This window comes from Acanthaster planci, linkage group LG06 (assembly GCF_054643075.1).
Source record: "Acanthaster planci isolate LZ-2023a linkage group LG06, COTS_SCS, whole genome shotgun sequence".
Taxonomy (NCBI): Eukaryota; Metazoa; Echinodermata; class Asteroidea; order Valvatida; family Acanthasteridae; genus Acanthaster; species Acanthaster planci.
This window is the reverse complement of record NC_141782.1, coordinates 6,615,640-6,639,313: the sequence shown is the minus strand read 5'-3', so window position 1 is coordinate 6,639,313 and position 23,674 is coordinate 6,615,640. Positions and strand designations below refer to the sequence as shown.

The 23,674-nt window shown below is 43.7% G+C and overlaps 1 protein-coding gene across 5 annotated transcripts in view; it reads left to right on the top strand.

The window, feature by feature from the left end:
- Window positions 1-23,674, top strand: part of LOC110979986 (uncharacterized) — a 137,494-nt gene that overhangs the window by 24,039 nt on the left and 89,781 nt on the right. For all 5 annotated transcript variants that reach the window (XR_015425573.1, XM_087137683.1, XM_022236210.2 and 2 more), the window contains exon 4: window positions 5,696-5,844. Coding sequence is in view for 4 of the 5 variants with exons in the window: in XM_087137683.1 (XP_086993809.1) it covers window positions 5,696-5,844 (149 nt within the window). In the remaining variant the exon portion in view is untranslated. The remainder of the gene's footprint in view (window positions 1-5,695; window positions 5,845-23,674) is intronic.

The following is a 23,674-nucleotide window of genomic DNA, read 5'->3' as shown; positions in this document are numbered from 1 at the left end:
ATTACCATCACGCCTTCTTTGGCAGTTGCGCAGCACAATGGGAACCGGTGAAGCCTTGTTTCTATGCATCAAGGAATATTGTGTGTGTGTTTTCACCACCACAATAGCAAAATGTAAAGAGAAGTTGTGAAAACCAACTGACGTTTCTTTCCAGATAGTGCAAACGTAAGCATGCAAACAAAAAATACAAACTTTTAGATGTGAAAAAATTGTTGAGAGGTTTTTGAGAAGACAGGATCTCCCCTTTGTTATTGTAAAAACATACATAATGTTGCAATGGAATATGGTTTTGAAAATGACTTCAGTGTTAAGCAGTGAAACCTTTGGTCATACAAATTAAATTTGTTTCGTTTTCAGGCAAATAATTATGTTTTTGCACGGCAATTTCTATGAAAACCAAAGCAGTAATTTCCACTGTTCATTTCTTTCTTTTACAGTATCCAAAAGCAAACTTGAAAAACAAGAAAGGCACAGTCAAGGATATCCATATGATGTGACTTTGATGTTCCTGTTATATTGGTCAATGTACATGGAGCTTGTTTTCTCAACTGCTGTACAATGTAATCAATTAAACCACTTTTGTGATGTCAACCTATTCAGTAAAGTGTTGATTATTCAGATTTCTAAGAATGTACAGTAAATTGTACAATCTTTAAGAGGATGTACAGTTTTAAGAATGTACAGTTTGGACAATCTTCAAAAACTGATAGATCAAACTTGACTTGATAGACACAGAAAAAGCACTAGTGACATTAAATAATGTAAGAAACGTTGTAAAACTAAAGAAGATTGTTTCACGCATTCAGTACGGTTAACACTGAAATTTTTAGATTTAATGTGGTTACATTTTCTTTTGAGATTAGCGCTTTTCAATTCAAGCGAACCGCTCCTTACATTGCACTCTATAATGTTGTCTCCTTCATTTTTACATACCCTTTCCAATTTAGTTTCAATTTTACATCTCTTCCATGTTTGTCGTATTTCATCTTTTGTTCATTTTAAGTTAGATTTATATTCTAATACTTACGGATAGTTTTTATTATTTTTATCACTTTTCTTCCTGTATTTATTTAAAATTCACATTTAGCCACTTTACTTTAGGTTAAACCTCATTTTCAACTCTTTCTCTGTTGAGATAAACATAATCACCGCGGTGGATGACAAATACAGTAAAAAGATAATCGATGACTCGCGGTGTCGTGTTGCTGGTAGCGACGTTTCGGCTGCTAGTGCTGCTAGCCTTCATCAGGCAACTGAAGTCTGGATGCTGCAGGGTCTGCTATATACCGCCGGACCGCGTCCTCCGCGTGTCCCCCGCCGTGTATTGCGGACGCAGTACAGGTGACCTCAGCGGGCGTCGCCCGCTCCACTTCATGGGCGTGAAGGGGCGTGTCCTCGGTATGGCTCCGTTGCGCTCCGGTGCTCTGGTGGTTGTGTTGGCGGATGGTGGGGAGCCAGAAACCGGGGATGTCGATGCCGCTGTCTCTGTTGATGTTATGTCTATTCAGGCGGATGTGGATGGCCTCCTTGACGCGTCTTGTGTACCAATGCTGGTCTTGGTCCACGCACTGCACGCTGTCCCAATCGGGGTGGTGACCAGCTCCCCAGGTGTGCTCGGCTACCGCTGACGACTCCACACGGGAGAGTCTCACGTCGCGTTGGTGGTCCTTGATTCTCTCACCGATTGGTCTGCCAGTTTCGCCGATGTATACCTTACCACAGTCACCGCATGGTATCTTGTAGACCACTCCTCCGCGTCTTCCGGGTGGGATGGGGTCCTTAGGGCGCACGAGTTGGCTCCTTAAGGTGGTGGGTGATCGGAACACGGTGCGGACGCCGTGGTCTTCCAGGATCCTCTTCAGCCGTCCGGAGATACCGTTCACAAAGGGAAGAACGGTGAAAGCCTTGTACTGCGGTCGCTCCACTTCGATGCTGGTCTTGGGTCTCGATGACTGTCGGATGAAGGACGCTGGATACTCGTTCGCCTTGAGGGCAGCGGTGACTTGGCGTCTCTCGGCGGCTGTGTGGCGTGGTCTGGTAACCAGGCGCGAGGCGCGGTCATGTAGGCACTTGGCCACGCCCCTCTTGACGGACACTGGGTGGTGTGAGTCAAAGGCCAGGTACTGGTCGGTGTGGGTAGGCTTGCGGTACATAGTGCTGGTCAGACTGCCGTCGGGTTCCCTGTGGACCATGGTGTCCAGGAATGCAATGCTGCTGTCTTGCTCATTCTCGATGGTGAACTGGATGCTGGGTTTGAGACTGTTCAGGTGGTTGAGGAGACGGCTGGTTTGATCTCGTGGTGCAATGACAAAGGTGTCATCGACGTACCGCTTCCACAGGGTAGGACGGCAGTCGGGTGGGCAACTCTGCAGGGCTTCCTCCTCGAAAGATTCCATGTACAGATTGGCAATAACCGCTGACACCGGACTACCCATAGCTGCTCCGTCTGTCTGTTCGTAGTATGCTCCCTCGTACAGGAAATACGTGGAGCGTAGGACAAACTCCAGCAGGGAGACGATCTCAGTAGGGGAGAGCGTTGTCCGGTCAGGCAACTCAGGGTCTTCCTCCAGGCGGCGACGGGCCACACAGCAAGCGCTATCTATGGGGACGTTGGTAAACAAAGACACTACGTCGAAAGAGATCAATGCCTCATGGCTGCTGATGTGCTGCCCGCGGAGGAACTCTGCGAAAGCTGTGGAGTTGGGCACGGTGTTTGGTGTGTTACCGGTCAGCGGTGACAGGATCCCGGCTAGATGCTTGGAGAGGTTGTACGCAAAGGAACTCACGCATGAAACGATGGGTCTCAAGGGTGTCCCCGGCTTGTGGATCTTGGGTAGACCGTACATCCGGGGAGGCTGTTTGCTGGTGGGACACAACTTCCGGTAGGTGGCGTCGTCAAGATTTCCGGACTTGTTAAGGGCGAGAAGCTGGGCCGTGATCTTCCTGCACAGCCTGTCGGTGGGATCCTTAGCCAATTTCCGGTAAGGGCCCGTGGAGATGAGCTCATCCATCTTGTCCCGGTATGTGTGGGCGTCGAGGATCACGCTGGCACGGCCCTTGTCGGCGGGAAGGATCACGATGGAACGATCCTGCCATAGAGCCTTCAGGGCGCTGCGTTGCTTCCGGTTGATGTTGCTCCTGGGCGGGCGTGCCCTCCGTAACGTGGCGTTGATTTCTCTGCGTACCAGATCAGCTGTTTCCGGGTCAAGCCTCTTCAACGTTGTTTCCACACTGGCCACGATCTCCGTTGCTGGTACGTGGTCGGGGGTGACGGCGAAGTTGAGGCCTTTCCCTAGAAGAGATGTCTCGACGGTGGTGAGGGTCCTCGCGGAGAGGTTGACGACCCACTTCGAAGTGTCAACGGCAGATTCGATTGGGCGTTGGGTGGTGCGATGGGCCGAACTCTCCTCAGTTAGGTCTTGGAACTTGGCGAGTTGGCGGGCCTTGCACTTCTCGAACTCCCGGCGGCAACGGCGGTCGATATGCTGGGTGAGGCGGGCACGGTCAGCTTCACTGAAAGTGGACCGGATCTGGGCCAAAGTGGAGTCCACCTCGGCCCCGATGGTCTTCTTCGTGGCTCTGGTCAGGTGTATTCTCTCACGTAGAAAACGAAGAGAGGTTGTCTCTGCTGCTTTCAGGGCTCCCTTGGTGCGGACCGGAGGTTTGACCCTAAGGTCCTTTCTCTGTTATTAAACAATTTTTTAAAACAACTTAAGCAATCACAATTCTTGTACAATTTTGCAAAACATATTATTCATTTAGAAACATACATATAATACTTCCCAGATAAATGATATTCCAAATGCATGTATTTTCCAGACTAAAACATTTCCTTTGGTGACTGAGGGATTTCAGATGGGCTTTCAAATGGGCTCGCACGCTTTGCGTCCTCACCCATTTTAATCAAAGAATCTCCACTTTTTCTCCTCAACACAATCAGCACTCAAGTAAAACATTTTTGGACAGATACTAGTGATATCTTAATAAAATAGTTATCATAATGTAAAAGGATTTGAAATTTGACCTGATATCACACTGTTGGTTCCCTCATAAATGGAATGACCCATGTGCATGCAGTCTGGTGTGTCCTTTAAATGTTCAAACGCTCAATTAAGGACACGCTACAAGACTCAAATTAAAAAATGTTTTACACAATTGTGTTTTTGTCTTTGAATATATCAGTGGAAAAAGTTGCATGGTTTGAAATTTTATTTGTTGCATCTTCTAAGTAGTTACAAGTTATGATCTGCATGCATTTGTTTATAGCAATGTTTTAGTAATGATGTCTAATAGGAACTCACTGCTATAGTTCAGGGCTTCCCCTTGATGAGAATGTGAAAATGAATACTCAAAATGTAAATATATACATGTATGTAGCAGTCTGCAAATTGCACAAGCTCATCTGTTGTCATGTACAAAAGAAACAAGAAGGAAAAAAATCTTACTCAAGAAAGAGCAAAACCTAGACTTTTTGCCTCGGAAAGCTCCTTCCCTAAAGTTTTTGCAGTTGGTGACTGTATTTTGCTCACAAAACCAGAAGCATGAATTCATGTCAAAACTGTAGGAAAGCCTGGGAACACCTTCAAATTAGCAGCACAAATCTGTTCCAGGACCCTCTAATAATATCAAGATGTTTCATGAGCAAGTCACATCTTATAGAAAACTTGGTTTTCTTTAATGTATTCAAAGAAATGATAATAATTTTGAATACATGTCAGTGTTGTAGTTGAGACCTCTTAACCACTTGCTGCTGGGTGGTTTGAAAAATGCAGTGCACGCAAACAGGACCTTTTCAAGATTTTCAGTTTTCAAAATTTTTCAAAAATTCACCATTTCAATAAATGGACGTTTGCATCCACACAGATGACTGTCTGGTGGCTATTCTAATCTTCAGCACAGACAAAATCTATTGACACCCGAGTATTTCAGCCAGGCCTACAGCCTTATAAAAAGAGCCCAGATGGTGCGGTGTTACGTAATTTTCTTTTGTTCACGAAGCTGGCACAGTGCGCTGCTGAGGTCTTTTCAATAGGGGCCAGATTAGCATGCAGCGGTACTATGTGGCTCATTGCTGCAGTGTTGAAGCACTTTTTTCCCTGGTGGTAATCCACTTGCACTAATTGCCCCAGACTGTGGTATACTGTTTTAAAACAAGGCCTGATTATCTCCACTATTGAGAGTGAAAAAATGTTGGTAATGCCCAGCAGCCTTGTCTTCTGTTACAAGTACGGTCTTTGTTGCAAGGCCCAGTTCCCTTTGTCCGATTTTGGAGACCCTGGCCACGCATATAAAGAATACATGTCCGGTACCGGAAACCTGGCAGAAAGTGGTTAAGACCATATCAAGACCACCACAAGACCTGTGTGAATTCAAGTCACCAGCTACTCAAATGACTTGCAACTAAATCATATCTTTATCTCTTATCTTTATCCACCCTTTTACTTATGTCAGGTCTTGTGATTGTCTCAATTACATTGAAGCATGTCTGTCTACCTGTGAATCAATCTTAGATTTGAACCTTTTTTTTTTTGCAATACATGTGCAGATCTTATTGTATGCTGAAAAGTATTTTCATACCCTATAAAATTTATGTAAAATTAGATTATAAGTTACCTGCCATTATTCAACTTATTTTTTTAATAGTTCTTTAAGACTCAACCTGGTCAGTCTGAAACATTTCTAAACTTTGACACAGCTGATGTAGACAAGATCTTTCAGACACTACGCATCCTAGCACTAGACATTAGCAAGAGACCGACTACAAGGATCCAGTTGCTGAAAGTGATAGAACTGAGAGCTAGAAGCTGGGAAATGGAGAACAGAATGCCCCAGCATTTAGACAAGGTAAATAATCATGAAATTGTTCGTACATATAAGGCAAATAATCATGAAATTGTTCATGCTTAACCACCAGTGCTTGTGCTCATTATGTTATGCACTTTTGTTATCCCTGCTCACCGTGCAGTGTACAGCTCAGTGCAGCCATTTTTCAGGCACAACTTTGCTAATCAACTGCCATACTCCGTGAACTTTGCCCCTACATGGCACTCATTTATACTCTTGGGTAAAGAGACATACATGTACATGTAAGGCCACAATATATTGTGGTAGGTCTCACCATGATTCCCTGCTTCAGCTTCTCTAGGGCTGATCTAGGGCCCAAGAAGCAGGGATTTAATTGGGGATCAACTTTCCTCTAATTTGTAGTTGCCGGTTATGAATTCATGCAGGAATTAGAACATAAGAAGGGACATGGAACATTATTTATGTGATGCAAAATCGGTCTTCTAATTTATTACTTCTTTAAAGATTTTAAAGATCAATCACTTCAGTAATTCACAATTTCAATAAAATTTTGTTCTATTTAAAACAATCTGGTGAAAAATCTAGGTGAAAACTAAATAAAGATTGCTACTGACGTCAAAAGCATGAATTGAAGTCCTCCTTATATCAGGCAAACTGAAAATGAAAGTCTTCAGGAGCATCCAATAAAAGGCTGTTCTGATGACGTCACACAAGGCTCTGCAATTATACGACTGTCATTGTTTCGGGGTGAATGCCAGTGTGTGTGAGTGATGTGCTTGCTCGCACTTAACTGTGAATTAAAAGAAGTGGGACAGTGAGAGTGACTTGGAATTTTCTATTGAGAGTGTTGACCAACACTGGATCCTATGATAAAGTTGAACCATCCCAGTTTGAACCGGAGTAAGGAATTTCAGGCAGATGGCCGTGGTCATTTGCCAAGATTGACATCTAACATACTTTACCCATTTTTTCTCTGTTCTTGTGCTGTGAAACCCCAATTACAGCAGCAAGCTCTTGGGCAATGAGAGCCGTATTATGACATCATCAAACTGCTAGATTTGTTTGCCGCCCTCTTCACATTTTTTTCTTCTTTCAGTATTCTCGCAGTGGAACTGAACTCCCAAAATGACAATTTTTTTTCATAAATACAAAAAGCTGCTGCCGCATTAGTTGTCACATGTGTAACAGTGACCAATTCCCTGTTAAATAATTTTTTTATGTCAAAGCAATGTGATTGATCTTTAATAAGGGAATTAATACGTGCCGGGCCCTCTTAAAAGACCACACTCAGGAGAATGGATGCGACTGATGCCCAAGCCTCAGTTGAGGGAATTATCAACATTCAGTCTCTTGAGCCAGTCTTAATTGGTAAGACCGGCCAAGCACATTTATTCCAATTTATAAATAACTTTTTTGTCAGACAGTCAAAAGAAGACAATATATGATGGGTTTCCAACGATTTTGATCTAGAATTTTAGTTTCGTTTTATGGTATATTCCTTGTGCAAGAATCTCCTTATATGGACTTGGCATACGTGTGGCAAGCTGCGTGCACACAGACTCTTGACTAATCTGAATCTATTCAACTGTCTCGTATTCAGGTGCCAGCATGTGATTAGTAGTAGGTATAGGAGAGTCAATTTAGCGTAAGGGCGCAATGCCTCATCGACATTGACAAAAGTCTGCTGGCTTGCGCGCTCTTGCCTCATGCGTTCATTTAAAAAGTCTAATACATGTAGGTGCATGCGATTTTTTCCCAGTTTTGTTTTGCTTGTGACAATTGTTCTAGAGCTATATCGTGACGCTTTTGCTCTTCGTCTACTCTGTCTTTACTCAAGCTGCTAAATAAAAAATTGGAGCCCGTGAATGCCAATGCATTGACTATGGCTCCTCCTACCATCATTAAAGCGCTTGCCATTTCAAAATAATACACATTTTTACATATTATAAAATATGGATCAAATTAAACAAAAGCTGATAGAAATTCAAACTGACCGACGGGAGCAAGTTGCGGAGAAGCTTATCGAAATTCAAACCGATCAGACAACTATCGAGGGTATTTTGGGCGACACGTGTGCCGACTTGGATCACCAAGGGGACGTGCTTTTAGGATCCAAAACGTGCTTGCCGTAATGAGACACGAAACATTTCACAAGCGCGATTTATTGGATAAATACGAAGACATGTTTTTTGCAGCGGGTGTATCACTGATTGGGTTTTCTTTCTTATTTGTAATTTGGTAGTCAAAATATAAATTAGATAAATTGTAAAATAGCCATTATAAAACAGTCTATTATAAAGGACTACAAGTCAATACACGAAAAATTGAACCCAAGCCGCAGGTACCACGAAATTGGCTTTCAAGTTGGATCTAAATGGGGCATCGGACGATAATAGAACCGTGTACAACAACTTGGTGCGTAATTTAGTCTCCAAACTAAACGTCAGCTTAGAGGGTAATAAAATTGTCAGTTATTGCGACGCAGACATATTTCACAATTTTAAGGATAATTGGCTGCCCCTAACACAGACCAAAAATATGGCTTACTTTAGGTTTGAAAGAGAGACCATGGCAAAGTTGCATTTGGGGGCAGCCGATAAAAATGAAGCTCTAAACGATAAGGCCATTGCAGAGGCTTATAAAAATCGTTACGCAATTGCGCTAGACATACTGCTATTGACGGATCACAGGCCGTTTTATCCCTCGGGGTTCAAAGAACCTCCGAATTGCCAACTGACATTCAACAAACACAACAAAGTGGTAAAAAGTACAGACACTACCACCAAGTACAGCATCTCGCACTTGACCCTCGAGTATGAGGTAGTCACCAATCGCGATTTGACAAGTTTGAGGAAGAAACATAAGGGTCCGGTCTATTACTTATTTAACAGGATTCACTCAAGGAAGAAACAGACCGTAAACAAATCAGACATGCTGTGGAATATCAGCATTGATCAAAAGATTAAAAGCTTCGCAAGGCGTCTTGATTCTATTTAAAGATCCCACAGTTCGAAACCCGCTAAAATTTTACAATCCGCACATTACAAAAACAAGCGTCACGGTCGAAGGTAAGCCCAATCAACTGTATTCGCAAAGATTATTAGAATATGAACATTAGAATGAAATTAATAAATATTTTGGAGACTCGGAGACAGAGTCGTGTTGAGCGGTCGTCAAAGATTTAAATTTAACTGGCGTCGACATGGCAAGTTATCTAAAAGACAAATATGGGCTTTGGCTCGATTTCAGGAGCTCTGACGATAATTCTGCACACGGATTGGGTAGGCCCTTAGGTGGAGGTGGTGACATTTCGATTAAAATGGAAAGAACGGCTGAGACGGCGGGCCCGTTAATGATGTACATGTTTTTTTGTAATGGACGCGCAGTTGACGGTTGAAGACGGTAATTTTAAAAGTTTGATGTATTAAATTGGGCTTAAAGTAAAAGATTGAGTAGGAACATGTATAAATCACCTCACTACGCCTTAATAGTAGGCAAGACGGGTAGTGGGAAAACAAAACGGGTGCTTGATTTATTGGAAAAGGATTATAAATTTGCATTTGAAGCTGTAGTAATAATTTGCCCAACGTTGTTCAAAAACAAGGCTTATTTGGATCGGTTATGGATATACACCGATGATAATGTTCACTTGTGTGATATAGACTAGGAGAAGTAGTCCTTGGCGAAGCGTTACAGCTTTACCAAAACGTTTTTGACGGGGTAAATACACTGTTTGTCGTGGACGATTGCTCAGCCAATCAATAGTAACACGTGTGTGTTAACTAAAATGGCTTTCAGTGGCAGACACTTTAATCACAGCTGTTGGTTGTTGGACCAAAAGTACAACTCAGTGTTGAAAGACTATCGCAAAAATACAGCCTGGATTGCAATGTTTTACACAAAGGATCGAAATTCATTTGATCAATGTTTGGATGAGAATGACGTAGTGCCTGATAAAGAGCATGATCAGTTGAAACGGCATTTTCGTGATGTCAAATTTAGCAAGCTGGTGTTAATCACAGAGTCTCCAGTTTCATATTTGCTTCCATAAAAATGAGAAAATGTATTTATGTAATATTAAAATTAAAATGGAAAACAAAATTCGTAGTAGATGTCACAAATTAAAAGATTTGAATTCTTTTAAAGTTAAAGACACCGGTGAAATATGTACAGGTTGTATCGAATGTAATGAATTAGCTAAAATATATACTGATCATTGTAAGTGCCCCCATGGTAAACAAAAAGGTTGATGCGTCCAATGTGATGGAGTCTTGATTTGTAAACATGGCAAAGAAAGAAACAAATGCACATTTGTTTAACTCACAATTAGTGAATGGATTAGCGACTGCCGTAGATGCGACAAGAAATATGATAGATTTGATCCCGACCATTTTATTGATTAAGATTTTTGTCGCGGATTAATAGAAAATTATAAGTACTGCTTTTATGACGATTGTAAGGTAAAGATTCAATTTTGAAATAATCAATCTGACCAATGCACCATAGAGCGATTAGACCATAAAATTGGCCACATTAAATCAAATTGCGTACTCTCTGTCTGAGTTGTAATTTGTAATCTGACAAACTAAAATTAGCTGGTGAGCTTGAATAAGCCACTTATTATTTGCTTAAAATTTGTTTTTTAAATGCTATAGTTTAACTGCATAAGTTCAACTATAGCATTTTTAAATTTTGTTTTAATTAAATAACAGCAATGTTACAATTAATTCAAATTGTTGTCGAGCTTGTTATCACCATTAATTTGACCTACTACACTTGGGAATGTTTATGGATTAAGGAATCAATTTTGAAATTGTTTTATATAAATGGATGACATTAAAAGTATCATCACCGACTCAAAAGTCGATACAAAAAGCCCTGAGTTTAAGCCTAACATAAAAGATTGATTATGTTCAGTCATAGCTTCCGGTGAGTCTACAAAATATTTGGGAAAGGAATACTCTGTAAAAGACATTGAGTCACTTGCTTCTGTAGAACAAGCAAAATTGTTTAACTTGTACGAAGTAAAATTCGGCAAAGAGATCGTAAATACACTGGGAAATTTGATTCTAAGCTTGTATGCATGACTTTTAGGAATTGCCACTCCGGTAGAATTTCTGGGCTTCAACATCGATTTAAAATGAATATTGACCAAATAGAGGTTTATTCTTCGAGGGCATGACCAAAAGCTATTTCATTTCAGGCAAAAAAAGTCCAGATTCGATGGTAACTTTAGACACTATAGCCAGAAAAGCTAGGGCAGTAGGATACTTGGGATCGGACTTTGTTAGAAATGTTTGGAGGAATTGGAGGAAGCTGCGACTGAGGGAGCGGAACTTGCAGAACAACTGGATGATTTACAAGTTGATAGACACGGTAGACTAGAAGTCATCAATCAAAATACTGATTGAATTCGAAGCCAAATCAACCGCATAAAAGATACGATCAAAGCAGTGATGGACAAAGACTTGACATTGGGCGAGAAAATTAGGGTGTTGTTTAGGGACCAAGGCATCACGATCGTAAGTATTTTAACGGCCTTTAGTTTAGTCGTCAGTACAATCGTTGCAAGTGTGGTTGCATCTGTAAGGGCTGCCGGCATGCCAGCGCTGGAACCTGGGCCTAAACCGGCACCTAAACCAGGGCCAACACCTAAACCGGCACCTAAACCAGGGCCAACACCAGTGCCGGAACCAATACTGGCACGGCTGTCTAAAGGAGACAAAGTCGATTGGATCACAATCGTTTCAATAGTCAACAACAATTTTTCTTCATTGTGAGCGTCTAACAGCGTGTACACGTAGGCCCTAATAGACTCATTTACTTTGGTAATTCCCATGTCTGTCAAATTAGACTTTTTAGGAATAAAATTCCACCAAGTCAAAGTTACTGCGTCAGATTGTGTAATCCAAGTTACCGTAAAAGTACTCGCTTGGCCCGAGCCTTTAGGCGGCTTGGCCCAACCAAAGCCCATATAAATGGATCCCGCATATTTGTGAGCATCGTAGTTTTCACTGGGGACTGGGACATATCCGTTGTCGTAATAGTAAACCGTACCGAGCCTGTTTGATAAAGTGTCCCTCGTTTGTAAGAAGTGTCCCTCGTTTGTAAGATTTATTTGGGTCGACGTTGTACAGTAGGCAAGTGTCTATAAACTTGCGATGATCGTAATTATTGTGCAGCGCGTCAAATATGTTGTCGCCAGGTATGGGCATCACGCAGTTGTAAAATATTTTTCGTACTGTATAATATACGTGAAAGTTAAATAGGGCAGACACGTACGGATTTGAATCGGACAGTAGGTCAAAGCCCACCCCACAAGCCGTTGTTGCTCAATAGACCGCGAAATTAAATTGGTTTTGGTAAAACAAGATGGATCTGTAACCTAACGATTGACCGCTTCATCTTTTTTTAACTCTCGGTAACTTGTAAGTCACGGTTAAATTTGGAAATTCGGCTGCAAATGAATTGCCTTTATTCACCACGATCGCTAAATGACTAAAGTTGTGTCCCATCTTTTAAATAAAGCTTATTCTCCAACTCTATGTGCACAAACCACACATTGACACCACGTTTTGGTTTTTGGCAAAGATTTCGAGCAGCAAGTTTATTTGTTTTTGCTGATTTCAACACCACTTTCTATTGCCACACTTGGCAGAAATTCTGTAAGATTTCTTGGCACACTTGCCATACTTGCCACACTTGGCAGAAACTCAGGCACACTTGCCAAAGAGATACTTGCCACACTTGGCAGAAAAACAGGAACAAACTCGCCAAAGGCTTGCCACACTTGGCAGAAAAAGGCAAGGTTGTTAGCAGAAAGACTTGCCACACTTGGCATAGCAGGTTGGAATTCCTTGGCACACTTGCCATGCAGACAAACCCCACCGGAACCAGTAGGTGCTTATCCTATAATGAATAGTCATGTGATTCTATTTATCCTTTACAACTTAAGAAAAACTTACATAAGGCACGCCGTTTTTTCCACCGCTTGAACAGGCGGTTGGAATAAGCCCCACCAGAACAAGTGGGTGCTTGGCGTAGTGTTTAAGAAAAACGAAATGAAACATTACTAACAACTAACTTTACGTTATAATCACTGCGAGATAATTCGCCTAAATTGTTTATTTGTTTACTTCGGAAACTGCGTGTCGCTCCCAGGTAGTTCCCGCCAGACGCGCAACGAGCGCCCCACTGGGACGACCGCCCGGACTTCGAGCCTCCCTTTCTGATACTACCTACGCAAGCAAACACTTGAACAATGCCACCCATTAGGCCCACATCCCGGGAAACGATTCTATTTTTTCAAGGCAGTAATGATGTAGTGTTCTAAGTTGGCCCTAAAATACGCGTTGCCCATGTCAGATAAGTGGACACCATCGTAACGATACAATGAGAACTCCGACCATCGGAACTGAGGGTGGTGCAGCACTGACACTCCCAGTCGACAACCGAGCGAACATGCCCACCTATTGATCGCGCGGTGTTTCTTTTCCATTTTTGATGGATTAGTAGACCCAAAGTAACAGGCCGGGTGTCATTGCTATGTCTGCCTGTAGGGCCAAGGCCCGGAAGCGATGCACCTGGAAACGTGAGAGGGAATCGGCAATTTCATTGTGTACTCCGGGGATATGCACGGCCTTAAATGTGATATTGAACCGCAGACACTGACACACAAAAGCTCGCACTAACCGCATGATCTGGTCGCAAGTAGATGACTGTTTGTTGATGATGGGCACTACTGCTTCGTTGTCTGTGCGGAAAAGCACTTTGCGCTGAGCTTAGTGGGAACCCCAACAATGCACTGCAATCACTAGTGGATAAAACTCGCAGTATGCTATCGACGGGGATAGCGCCCTAAACTCAGGGGACCAACGCCCGTGAAACCATCGACCGCTGAAGTACTCACCAAAGCCAATGCTTGCAGCAGCGTCTGTAAATAACTCTAAAGCGTCATTGTCGCGCCAGTTCTGATCTCGGAATGGGACCGGGGGCGGCTGGAAATGCGGGCCCGAGCCCCAAAGCTATTCTGCAATCAGACGCCCCGTGTCCAGAACAGCCACATCGAGTGCAGCTATGGACATACCGGCACGAGGCCCACCGGCAACCCGTTGGGGAGTTGAAGGGAAAACAGACACGTTTATTGTACGCAGAAGATAACGTACCAACGGCTGCAACAGTAACCCACAGTTCCATGTCGATGGTTGCCCAAGAACGAGAAGGGTTTACTTCCATACGCAAACGGAACTGCTCGTCATAATTGCGCCAGCCTAGGCCGGGGAAGTGCGCGGCGGCAGTGCGGATAATTTCAGCATACTTCAATAAATCGAATATGCGGCTGGGGTGACGCACTGCGTAAATTGCCATAAACACATGAAAGGCACTGAGCCATTTATCAACGGACTCAATTTTACGCAGGTGCGTCGTCGCTTGCTTAAAAACTACACAGCCTTGTTCGACAGCTAAGGTCAGCTCGGAAGCGGACCCCAGCGCTTTAACAGCGTTGTCACGATATAGTAATGCCATGTCCACATATTTTCTGTTCCAAATCTTTTCTTTGGTTGACTGCGGAACGTGAATATCAAGGGGAGCCCCCTCTCCCATGGCGAGCAGTGGGACAGGTCTAGTGCTTCCGAAATCGCTAGGAATAGCGGGCAGGGCTACTGGAGAATGAAGAGAATTGTGGCCCATCGCCCAAGTTGTAAAAGGGGAATTGCTTAAACCTGTACTTGAGATCTGATGAGCCTGGGCCTGAGTAATTACCACGTTATTGGTTTCGATCTGAGGCTGGCCTGGGCCTAAAGCCGTGTTTAGAGCAAGCCCTACAGCTGGGGAATCCCCAGCATTGTCCTGGTGTGTCGCTGCGTCAGGTTGCAGCCCTGAGGCAACTGAACTGAACTCACCACCCGAAGAGGTGAAAGTTCCGGGCAATCCGCTGCCGGCGGAACCTGTGCTGCGACTCCCGGCCTGTCCGCTCGTCACTGGGGTGGGGCATATCGCTGCACCGGTATCCTCCGCCATCGATCTGCCGACTGATGGGTTGGCCTGATCCGTTTCGACCGTAGTGGTGAAGGCACCGGCACTCGTAGGCGCAGACCTGGACTCAGCAGCCGAGGACTCGCGGGGCCGACCGCGGGGACGGGGGGCATACGGTGTAGGCGACCGTTGGGCCCGGCGTTTCCGCTGCTGCTGCTGTCGGGGCATACTACGCCGAGACTGGTGCTCGGCAACCCAGTTTGGGAAAGGTGCTGGCAATCTCAGCAGCTCGTCCGCGCCAAGGAAATGTCGCAAACCTCTCGTACGCAGTCCCAGTAAACCAATCCGCAAGCCGACGCCTGTAATTTCAAGTAGTAACTTCAGCAATCCATATGGGTTGCCTCTTCCATGTGTAAAGGAAATGTCAGACACAGAACAAGGGAATCCCCCCTTGGCTGAAACGACTGAAACACCGCGGCGGTAGAGAGCAACCGTTGTTCAAAAGCAGCATTCAAACAGAGTTTAATTTGTGTGTTGCCGCCTCGAAAATCTAAGCCGAAGTGGCCCATTTTTTTAGTGCCAAACTTGCTGTGGTTCAACCGTTATTTCCTTGAGGCCTTCTGGCTTCACCAATTATTCCCCTCGAGACAGTTTAGGTGTCTGGGCTTTTTATAAAGGAGGGGCTATTGGTTTTACTTCTTGGTAGGTCGGAGGTGGTTTCTCGTATTTGACAGACTTGGTAAAACTTACTCGCCAAGTTTTTTCATAAGGTCTTTTTTTAAAAACTGCTGCCCATTCGTTTGCTAAAGTTTCTGCACTTGACGGTTAAATTCTTCTTTACTAATCAATTTACCTTCTTGCAACTTAGTCGTGTTTGACTGAATTTTTTCCTTCATTTTGTTAAACTTTTTAAGCTCAGACAAAATTAAGACAAATTCTTCTTGAGAAATATCAGCGTCTTCAGTGGCGTGTGAGATGTATTCTTCGATGGTGTTTAGCTTGGCATCCGCAAGCATTCGGATTTGATCGTGCTTTTTGGTTTTGTGAGACAATTTACGAAAGGTGTACTTTAAAATTGCATAAGCCCCAAATGGACCGATGGTGAGGCCTTCCATTACTGGCCCTACATGCCCGGTAATTACGCCAATAATGGCGGGGATTCCTATGGCGGCTGAAGTGGCCCCTATATGTTCCGCACTTAATTTAACGTCTAATTCTTTAAATATTTTGCTCGTTACATATTTTGGTTTTTTGTAGACGAAATGCTGGTTATATTTATCACCCACATTTTCTGCTTCGTCTGAATAAATGCGAGTTAATATTAGCTCACAATCGCGGCAGACGAGATAAGATTCTTCTATTTCCACTCTGTTGGCGTGACAACACGTGTCTTCTTTTTGATTTTTGCACGTGTTTGTTTTTGATAAACGATACTTCCGTCTATTGGGCCCCGACCTTTACAAGCGCTCCTGAAGCCGTACATAACGAGGAACCAGGGTCAGCTTGATTGGTTGGGGGTTACGGGTAATTTGGGAGGGGGGGTTGGCAAGTTGGTACTCAGATCAGTTGACCTTTCAGATTCGAAAATGGAAAAAATTGTTTTTTATTTGTAAAAATCTGGGATCTACCGAAAAATAATTTACTGATATAAAAATACTATTCTCTGTCCTCGAAATTTGTTCTTTAGAATATGTGCACCAGCTTATACAAAAGGCCTCCATTCGGTTGCCTTCTAGCTTTTTTGTGTGTTTTGTCTTTCAATTCGTTCCATTCAATCAATATGTACTTTTCTATGAGAGGAGACTACACTTCAAAATGCAATGGAAGCTTCCTTTAAAATAATCCTTTAATTAAAGCCACGATTATCGATTTTTTTTAGTAGAGTTTCCCCAGCAAGACACACAAAAATATATTGCCTTCGGACCAGTACCGTGCACACGTACTCAATGTACTGTGCATTGTTGTGCAGTTGTAAGCCCAACCACAGTGCACGCACACACAGCACAATATTAAACTGTGTGAACCGATGGAATAAGACACTCCACACTTTGATGGCAAGTGGCGGTTGTGGAAAAGTAGATCCGGCAGGTCAGACTGGCCATCCGCAGTGTGTTGATGGATGGCGTAATTGATCGTAGATAAGGACGCCTTCCCTTGGGTATAAATTAATATTGGGATCCTGGTTGCAAAGAGGGCTAGATTTTTAAAAGAGAAATTTGCCTCATGCCCGGAGGAGATTTGAAATGAGTCCAATACCGGCAGTTCTCTCCAAGATCAAACGGGAACACTGCCATGTCCTTCTCAATGCCCCCTTCTGGCCATGCCAGCCATGGTTCCTGTGTCTGACCAGACTTCTCGTCTGGGTACCAGTGACCCTTCCATACAGACCGGATCTGCTACATCAACCGAAGTCAGGCATGCTTCACCCTCATCCGACGACACCTGACCTGTTGGCTATTGCCAAACAGTCCTTCAGATCAGCAGGACTTTCTGATGAAGCTGCCGAAATGGCCTCGAAGAGTTGACGCCAGTCTATACGCAGCATCTACGACTCCAGATCACGATATTTTACTTCGTGGTGTTCGGAGAAAGGTCTTTCTCCGACTGAAGTTTCTGTGACTTCTATAGCTGACTTCTTGATGCACCTGTTCAAATCAGATTTCCAGGTTTCAACTATCCGTAACTACCAGTCAGCCATCGCAACTACACAATGGCTTCCCAGATTGCTCTACCGTGTCTGAAAATACTGCTCTTAGACATCTACTCAGAGGAATGTTTCTTGAGCAGCCCCAACTAAGAGTCTAATTCCTTCATGGGACTTGTCAGCTGTTCTCCAACTGCTTTCTGGTCCCCCCTTTGAGCCTCTCAGCGATGCATCGTTGATCAACCTATCAGTGAAATTGGCATTCCCACTAGCAGTTACTACCTCACGGTGTGGCAGTGAACTGAAAGCATTGTCCATCACAGATGGCCACATTCGATGGGAACCCGATGGCGGTCGTCTCATCGCAATGCTGGGGTTTCTCACCAATAACCAGTCGGCTTCCTTCCATCCTCCTGACATTTTTGTACCAGACATTACAAACACACTGGGACTCCTGACGACAAACCATGGTGCCCAGTGCGAACTCTCAAACGGTTCTTAGCCAAAACCAGAAAACTCAGAGGTACAATTTCACAGCTTTTACCACTACAATAACCCCCCCTCGAGCTGCGACCAGAGACACTATAGCCAGATGGACAGTTTCGGCTATCAAGTTTGCCAACCCAGATTGGCCGAACTCTGTGGACAATAAAACACTATGCCTCATCAGTGCTCATGATATCTGAGAAGTTTCCACATCATGGGCCTACTTCAGGGGTGTACCGATGGAGGAAATATGCAAGGCAGCATGCTGGAAGACCCCATCTATTTTCACCACATGCTGCCTCACCGATGTTCTGCAAAAGGTCTCTGCACATGGCAGAGCAGTCCTAACATCAGCCCCGTTGATGCCGAAGGGTTCCTCATCAAAGCGACCCACCACTGGAACAACATTATTTGGTGAGTCCGCAATAAAGTATGGACAATTTCATACTCCTCTGGCGCTCATATAATGAAGTGCATCCTCGCGGCTCCCCCTTCCAAGGGCTCGGTGCTACTCTGCATATTTAGCGACTGTTTGGGGTAGGTTGAAAGCAGAAGACTCTCCCCCACAGAAATGTGGGTGAGGTCTGCTATTGAATACCTACCCCAAACAGTCCGCTCCCTCCCATCCTTCCCCGCTTTGGGCTCGGACGGTTTTAATACCGGAAAAGAATGACAAACATAGCAGCCATTCTGCTATGCATCGTGGGACTAGAGGGCGCACTACAGTTGCTCACAAGTTTTAGCGAATTGAATCAGACGCAAAGGAATTTGCATATTTAGTGACTGTTTGGGGTAGGTATTCAATCGCAGACCTCAATCATATTTCTGTAGGGGAGAATTTTAGCTTATAAGAAACAAGCTGCATATAAAATATTGGGGAAAATTCAGCTCAGAAAATGAAATCTCCTCTCACTCTAATGTACCTTTGTTCTTGGCAACTGAAGATGCATGAGTTGTTACATATATGGTTGTCATAACGCAATGTCCATTGCCACTACATGCACATACAGCCACTGCCTCACTGAAATAGACTGGCCCCTCATGGTTTGTTGCTTAAAAGCATTTTCAATTTGTATACCTTAAAGCAGGACGTAAGACCACTTCGTTTCTCATGTTCAAAGACATGGGCCCAGGTTCGAATCAATTGGCTACGGCCAAGAATTACACTGAATATTTGGCAGCATCCATGGCCAGTTCCCATAGAATCATGGGTAATATCAAGTCACAACCAAATGATTCGGACACGGCCATGGTGTAAAGATACATAAATAACATCATCTGATAAGAGTGCCCAACTGAAATGTATGGAGGCCTATTAGGATTCCTTCACCGTACATATTACTCAACCCAACCCATCAAAAGCATGTTAAAGTACGCGATGGCAGAATTCCTGCCGATTGAGTAAGTTTGGTGACTTTTGGAAATTGTTTTATGGAAAATAAAAAAATTCTTTATTTTGCCAATGCACAGGTCTACCGCAACGTGTGTGGTAACCAGAAACCTGAGAGTTATTTTTTTGGCCTTATTTTTTTATAAATCAATTCATAGTCGTGCTCCTGCTTATATTGATGACTTATTTCAATCTTGCAATCCCACATGTAGACTTCGTTCCAGTAATATAAATCTTCTTAGAGAATCCAGGTCATTTCATTCATGGGGATCATTCTTTTTCATGTGCTGCACCTTGTCTTTGGAACAATCTACCAGCATGGTTATGATCATCCCGTTCTTTCCTGCCGTTTAATTTAAGAAGGGTCTGAAAACTCATCTCTTCGGTCAGGCATTTAAGGATTAATATTGTTATTAAACTCAATGTATTAGCACCTTGAACACCTTGGTGGATCTGTATGCTCTGTAGATTGTCATTGCTGTTATTAATTAAGGATCAATAGACGCTATAAACCCTTGGGTTTTGGTCGGGTTGTAAGCTGTCAGCTTCACATCTTTGCAGATGCCAGCAACGTGGGTTAATATGCTGTAGGAGGGGATTTTGATGTGGTTAAGTGCCTAATCGCAACAGTGAGGCCTCTGTCTCAAATGACCTCTGCAGATTGTCATGTGCATTAACAGTTTGTAATTCAAATTTTTGTGACCTGCATTGGGTGGGTGGTATTGAAAGATATTTGGATCAACATTTGCATGGATATAAATTTGTACCTGAAGGCTTTGAATATGCAGTTGTAATGTTGCTGTGAATATGCCATCCCATGAGAGAGATCTGTTAACATTGCTTGACTAAACAATGGCTGGGGTATGCCTACAGTTTTCTGAAAACGTCATTGTACATAAAGTGATTACTTCAATGTGGTATATACTAGTGTGAAGTTATTAAACCAGACTTTGAAGGTTAATCACTGAAATTGGTGTCCCGACATCCAAGTTAATACTTAAATATATGAAGTTGATGACCAAAAGTGGAGTCTCGTAGAAGATCTGGCAGATAATTATAAGAAGAATGGACTGGCCATCTGCAGTGTTGAATGATTGAGCAGAGGACATCACCTTCCCTTCTGCTATGTCTGCAAGACGATGAAATTCTGGGTCTACTACCAGTAACCTACCCAGATTACCAATACATATGCATTATTGCCTAGTCCATTACTGGCAGTGTTCCCTACTTGCTGGACCTCGTGAAGAGGCTGCCGTAACCCCCTCTTGTTCTTAGTGTCATTACGATACAGACGTGTTTTGTCTTCTGAATAATTTTCAGGAGTTCCTTCGCTACCTACATTTATGGTGTTATTTCTCTATCAACCCTTTATTCTTTATTTTCTACTTCTACTTGTTCCTCTGAACGGTAAGACTGGTTCTTTTATTGCTGACTTTCGGTTCTTTTTTGTTCGGCTTGTGTTGGAATTGCCAGGCTTTTTGCTTCTCTTTGGCTTCTTGTATATGGGTCATTCCATGGGGTTGGGGCCTAATTTGTGAGGGTGTCCATTGTTAAGTGGGTTCCGTAAAAATGAACAGTAATTTCTCTGCATGTAGATTCCAAATTGACATTGTTATACATCTTGCAAGGCTAAATACAGAGGTGTGTGTTATTTTTACAGAGTAAATGACCTACTCTAGTCTATAGTTTGTGACAGGTGGTAAAAGTTACCCATGTAACAAGGATACGTCACAAATTATGCCTAAACGTGATGGAATGACCAGTGCACTTTTACGTAGTTGTTGCGTTCCGAATAAATCTAGTGGAACGTCTTGTTTGTGTTTATTTTTGTGTCTGTTTGACATTCCCTTTGTATAATTAAGGTATAAATAATAAAGAATTAGAAGCATTTGTTTAGCTTGGCCTTTGCCCATTTCTTTGTTTTTTTTGTAGTTTGGTGGGCATATTGTTTTCTTTCCTTCCCCTTTTCTGTGCATTAGATTCCGGTTTGGGGAGCTTTTGTCCTTCCACCCAGCCTCTCATTTCCGCTTGCATTTCCAGCTAGGAATCGCTTAAGCTCAGTCATGTTGGTGGGACAGTGTTGCATTTGTTTTGGTCCTTTTGAACTGCAGTATATCCTATTTCGATTGTTCAGGGTGCGACCGTGTGATACCCTTACTTGCTGCTGTACTGTACTATTGAGCATGCGAGTTCACTCTTGGAGCATCAAGTTTTTTGTGCGACTCGCAGCAGTTTGAGCATTCCGGGTTTATACTTTGCTGCTACACTGCTTGCCCAAGGGCCCTTCAAGGTCAATCATCTCTGGCCCGTTTATACGCTTCCCTGCTGACCTTCTGGAGTGTTGTTGAGTCTGCCACTTGAGAGAGCATTCGAGGGGCATTTTTCAGAGCAATAGCTCTTCCTGCAGGCCGTCTTAGAGCTACAAGCATCTCCGGCCCACCCATACTCCCCTACTAACCCTCTGGAGTGAAGATGAGTCTGACACTCAAGGGAGCACTCAGATGACTCTCGGCTCGGCTTACCGTCATGAGTTCAGTAGCACCGTAGTGCACAAGGATTTTTAATAAGCAAGTCTCACCCTACGGACCTTCCTCGAGCCTCAAGCATCACCTCCGGCCCACCTCCACTCCTCCACAGTTGGAGCACGTGTGAGTATGCCCCTTACACAGGGCAGCTTAGGGCATGACTCGGCACCCTATGGTGTGGATGCTCGGTCTGTGTTCTGAGCTGTTCTCACCACTTGGTTACTGTCCAGGTTGGCCTGGTATTACACCCTGGCCTGTACCTCGGGGCTGTTTTGCTCTTTCCATGCAGCATGGTACGTAGCCCATGGTTGCTGTCAGAGCTCCATTGCTAATGGTAGCCGTGAATTTCGAGCTCCTCACGGCCCACCTGACTTTGTGGGACGCTTATTGCCAGGTGTATTTCTTGTTCTTCACACTTGGTTGGACTTTGTGATAGCTTCTCACCCCCAACCACTGTGGCTAAGAAGGCGGCGGCTTCTTCCGTTCCAGTCAGGATTCTACCCATGCCTCTGTGGACAGGACAAGGTGTGGGCGACTAGTGAATTTCAGTTGTCGTGGCAACTATCAATAAATAATCATGACTAGTTGCGACTATTAACATTGTTTATTTATCCATTAAAACCATGTCCATGGTTGCATAACATACGGGGTTAATTTTAGATGATGTCACTGTGCATTCCGCTTATTTCGTTTGGATGGTTGCACTTTTACGCTTTCATGAACAAAATATGAGGCTGTTTTTTAAGATAAAACTTTCGTCAAAACTGCTTGTGATATTCCTTCTTTGTTTCTCTGCTTACTTACTACCACTTTTTGGAAAGAAACCTTAAAGGGGATGGGCCATGTAGAGTTAAATTTACGTTATATGATAGTTATCAACCATCTTATATACTGTAGCCAAAGTGCGACTTAGCTTAGTTTAAAAGATTAGTCAATTTAGGGGAGTCCCACAGTGAGTAATGTCACGGGGAGAGTCATGTGAACAACGTGTGCAGCGTTGTGATTGGCTGCATGCTGTCCAGCCATGCCGTGTGCACGAGGGAGTGTGTGCGGGCAGTGCAGTGAAGAGAAGCCATAAGGTAAGCAGTCTTTGTTCTTACTGAGTGCCAGTTGTGTATGGTTGACTTAAGATGGCTGCCTCGGCACGCGGTGTGTGTATGATTGACTAGGAGACCGCTATAGTTACTGGCCGGAGATGTCATATTAATGGTTAGGCTTTCAAGAAGGGTTTAGTGTCACAACTAGTGGGAAGTGTATATTTCGCTTATTGTAGCCTTCTTCGTTGTTGTTGTGGGGATTAAGCTAATTTTTGTTGCATCCGCGTTGGAATAGAAGTAGTAAGCCACACCTAGTCAACCACACGTGTAGTTAGGATAAGTGGTCCATTCTTCATTGGTGCGTGGAATGCGATATTTTGCACGTGAAGTAGAGGCTTGACAGGTGTGTTGCGTCAACCAAAAGTTGGTGAGTGTATATCGATTTAGCAGGTTCAGCAATCAATTCCTTGGCAGTACATTTCCAACCAAACAGGCCTGCATCCCTTTGCCTTGAGGCTGCTTTGTTAGTCTCTCGTCGAAGGAAGAAACAAGGTTCGGGAGATCTCGCCACAATACAATCAGTTGGATTAACTCCTGTCATGCCAGAAAACCCGAGGTCAGCAGCCTGAACTCCGGTTTTCTGGCAGGTCGAACCAGGATTTCGAGGATCTCATATCAGCTACTGTTATTGCCCTTGTGGGATTTTGTTTCAAGGTAAGTGCAAAACCGCAGCCAGGGCTTGACCTTGGCTTGACCGGGTGGCAAATGGGCTTTGCCTATAGTTTTCTCAGCACATGTCCAGTTTCATAAA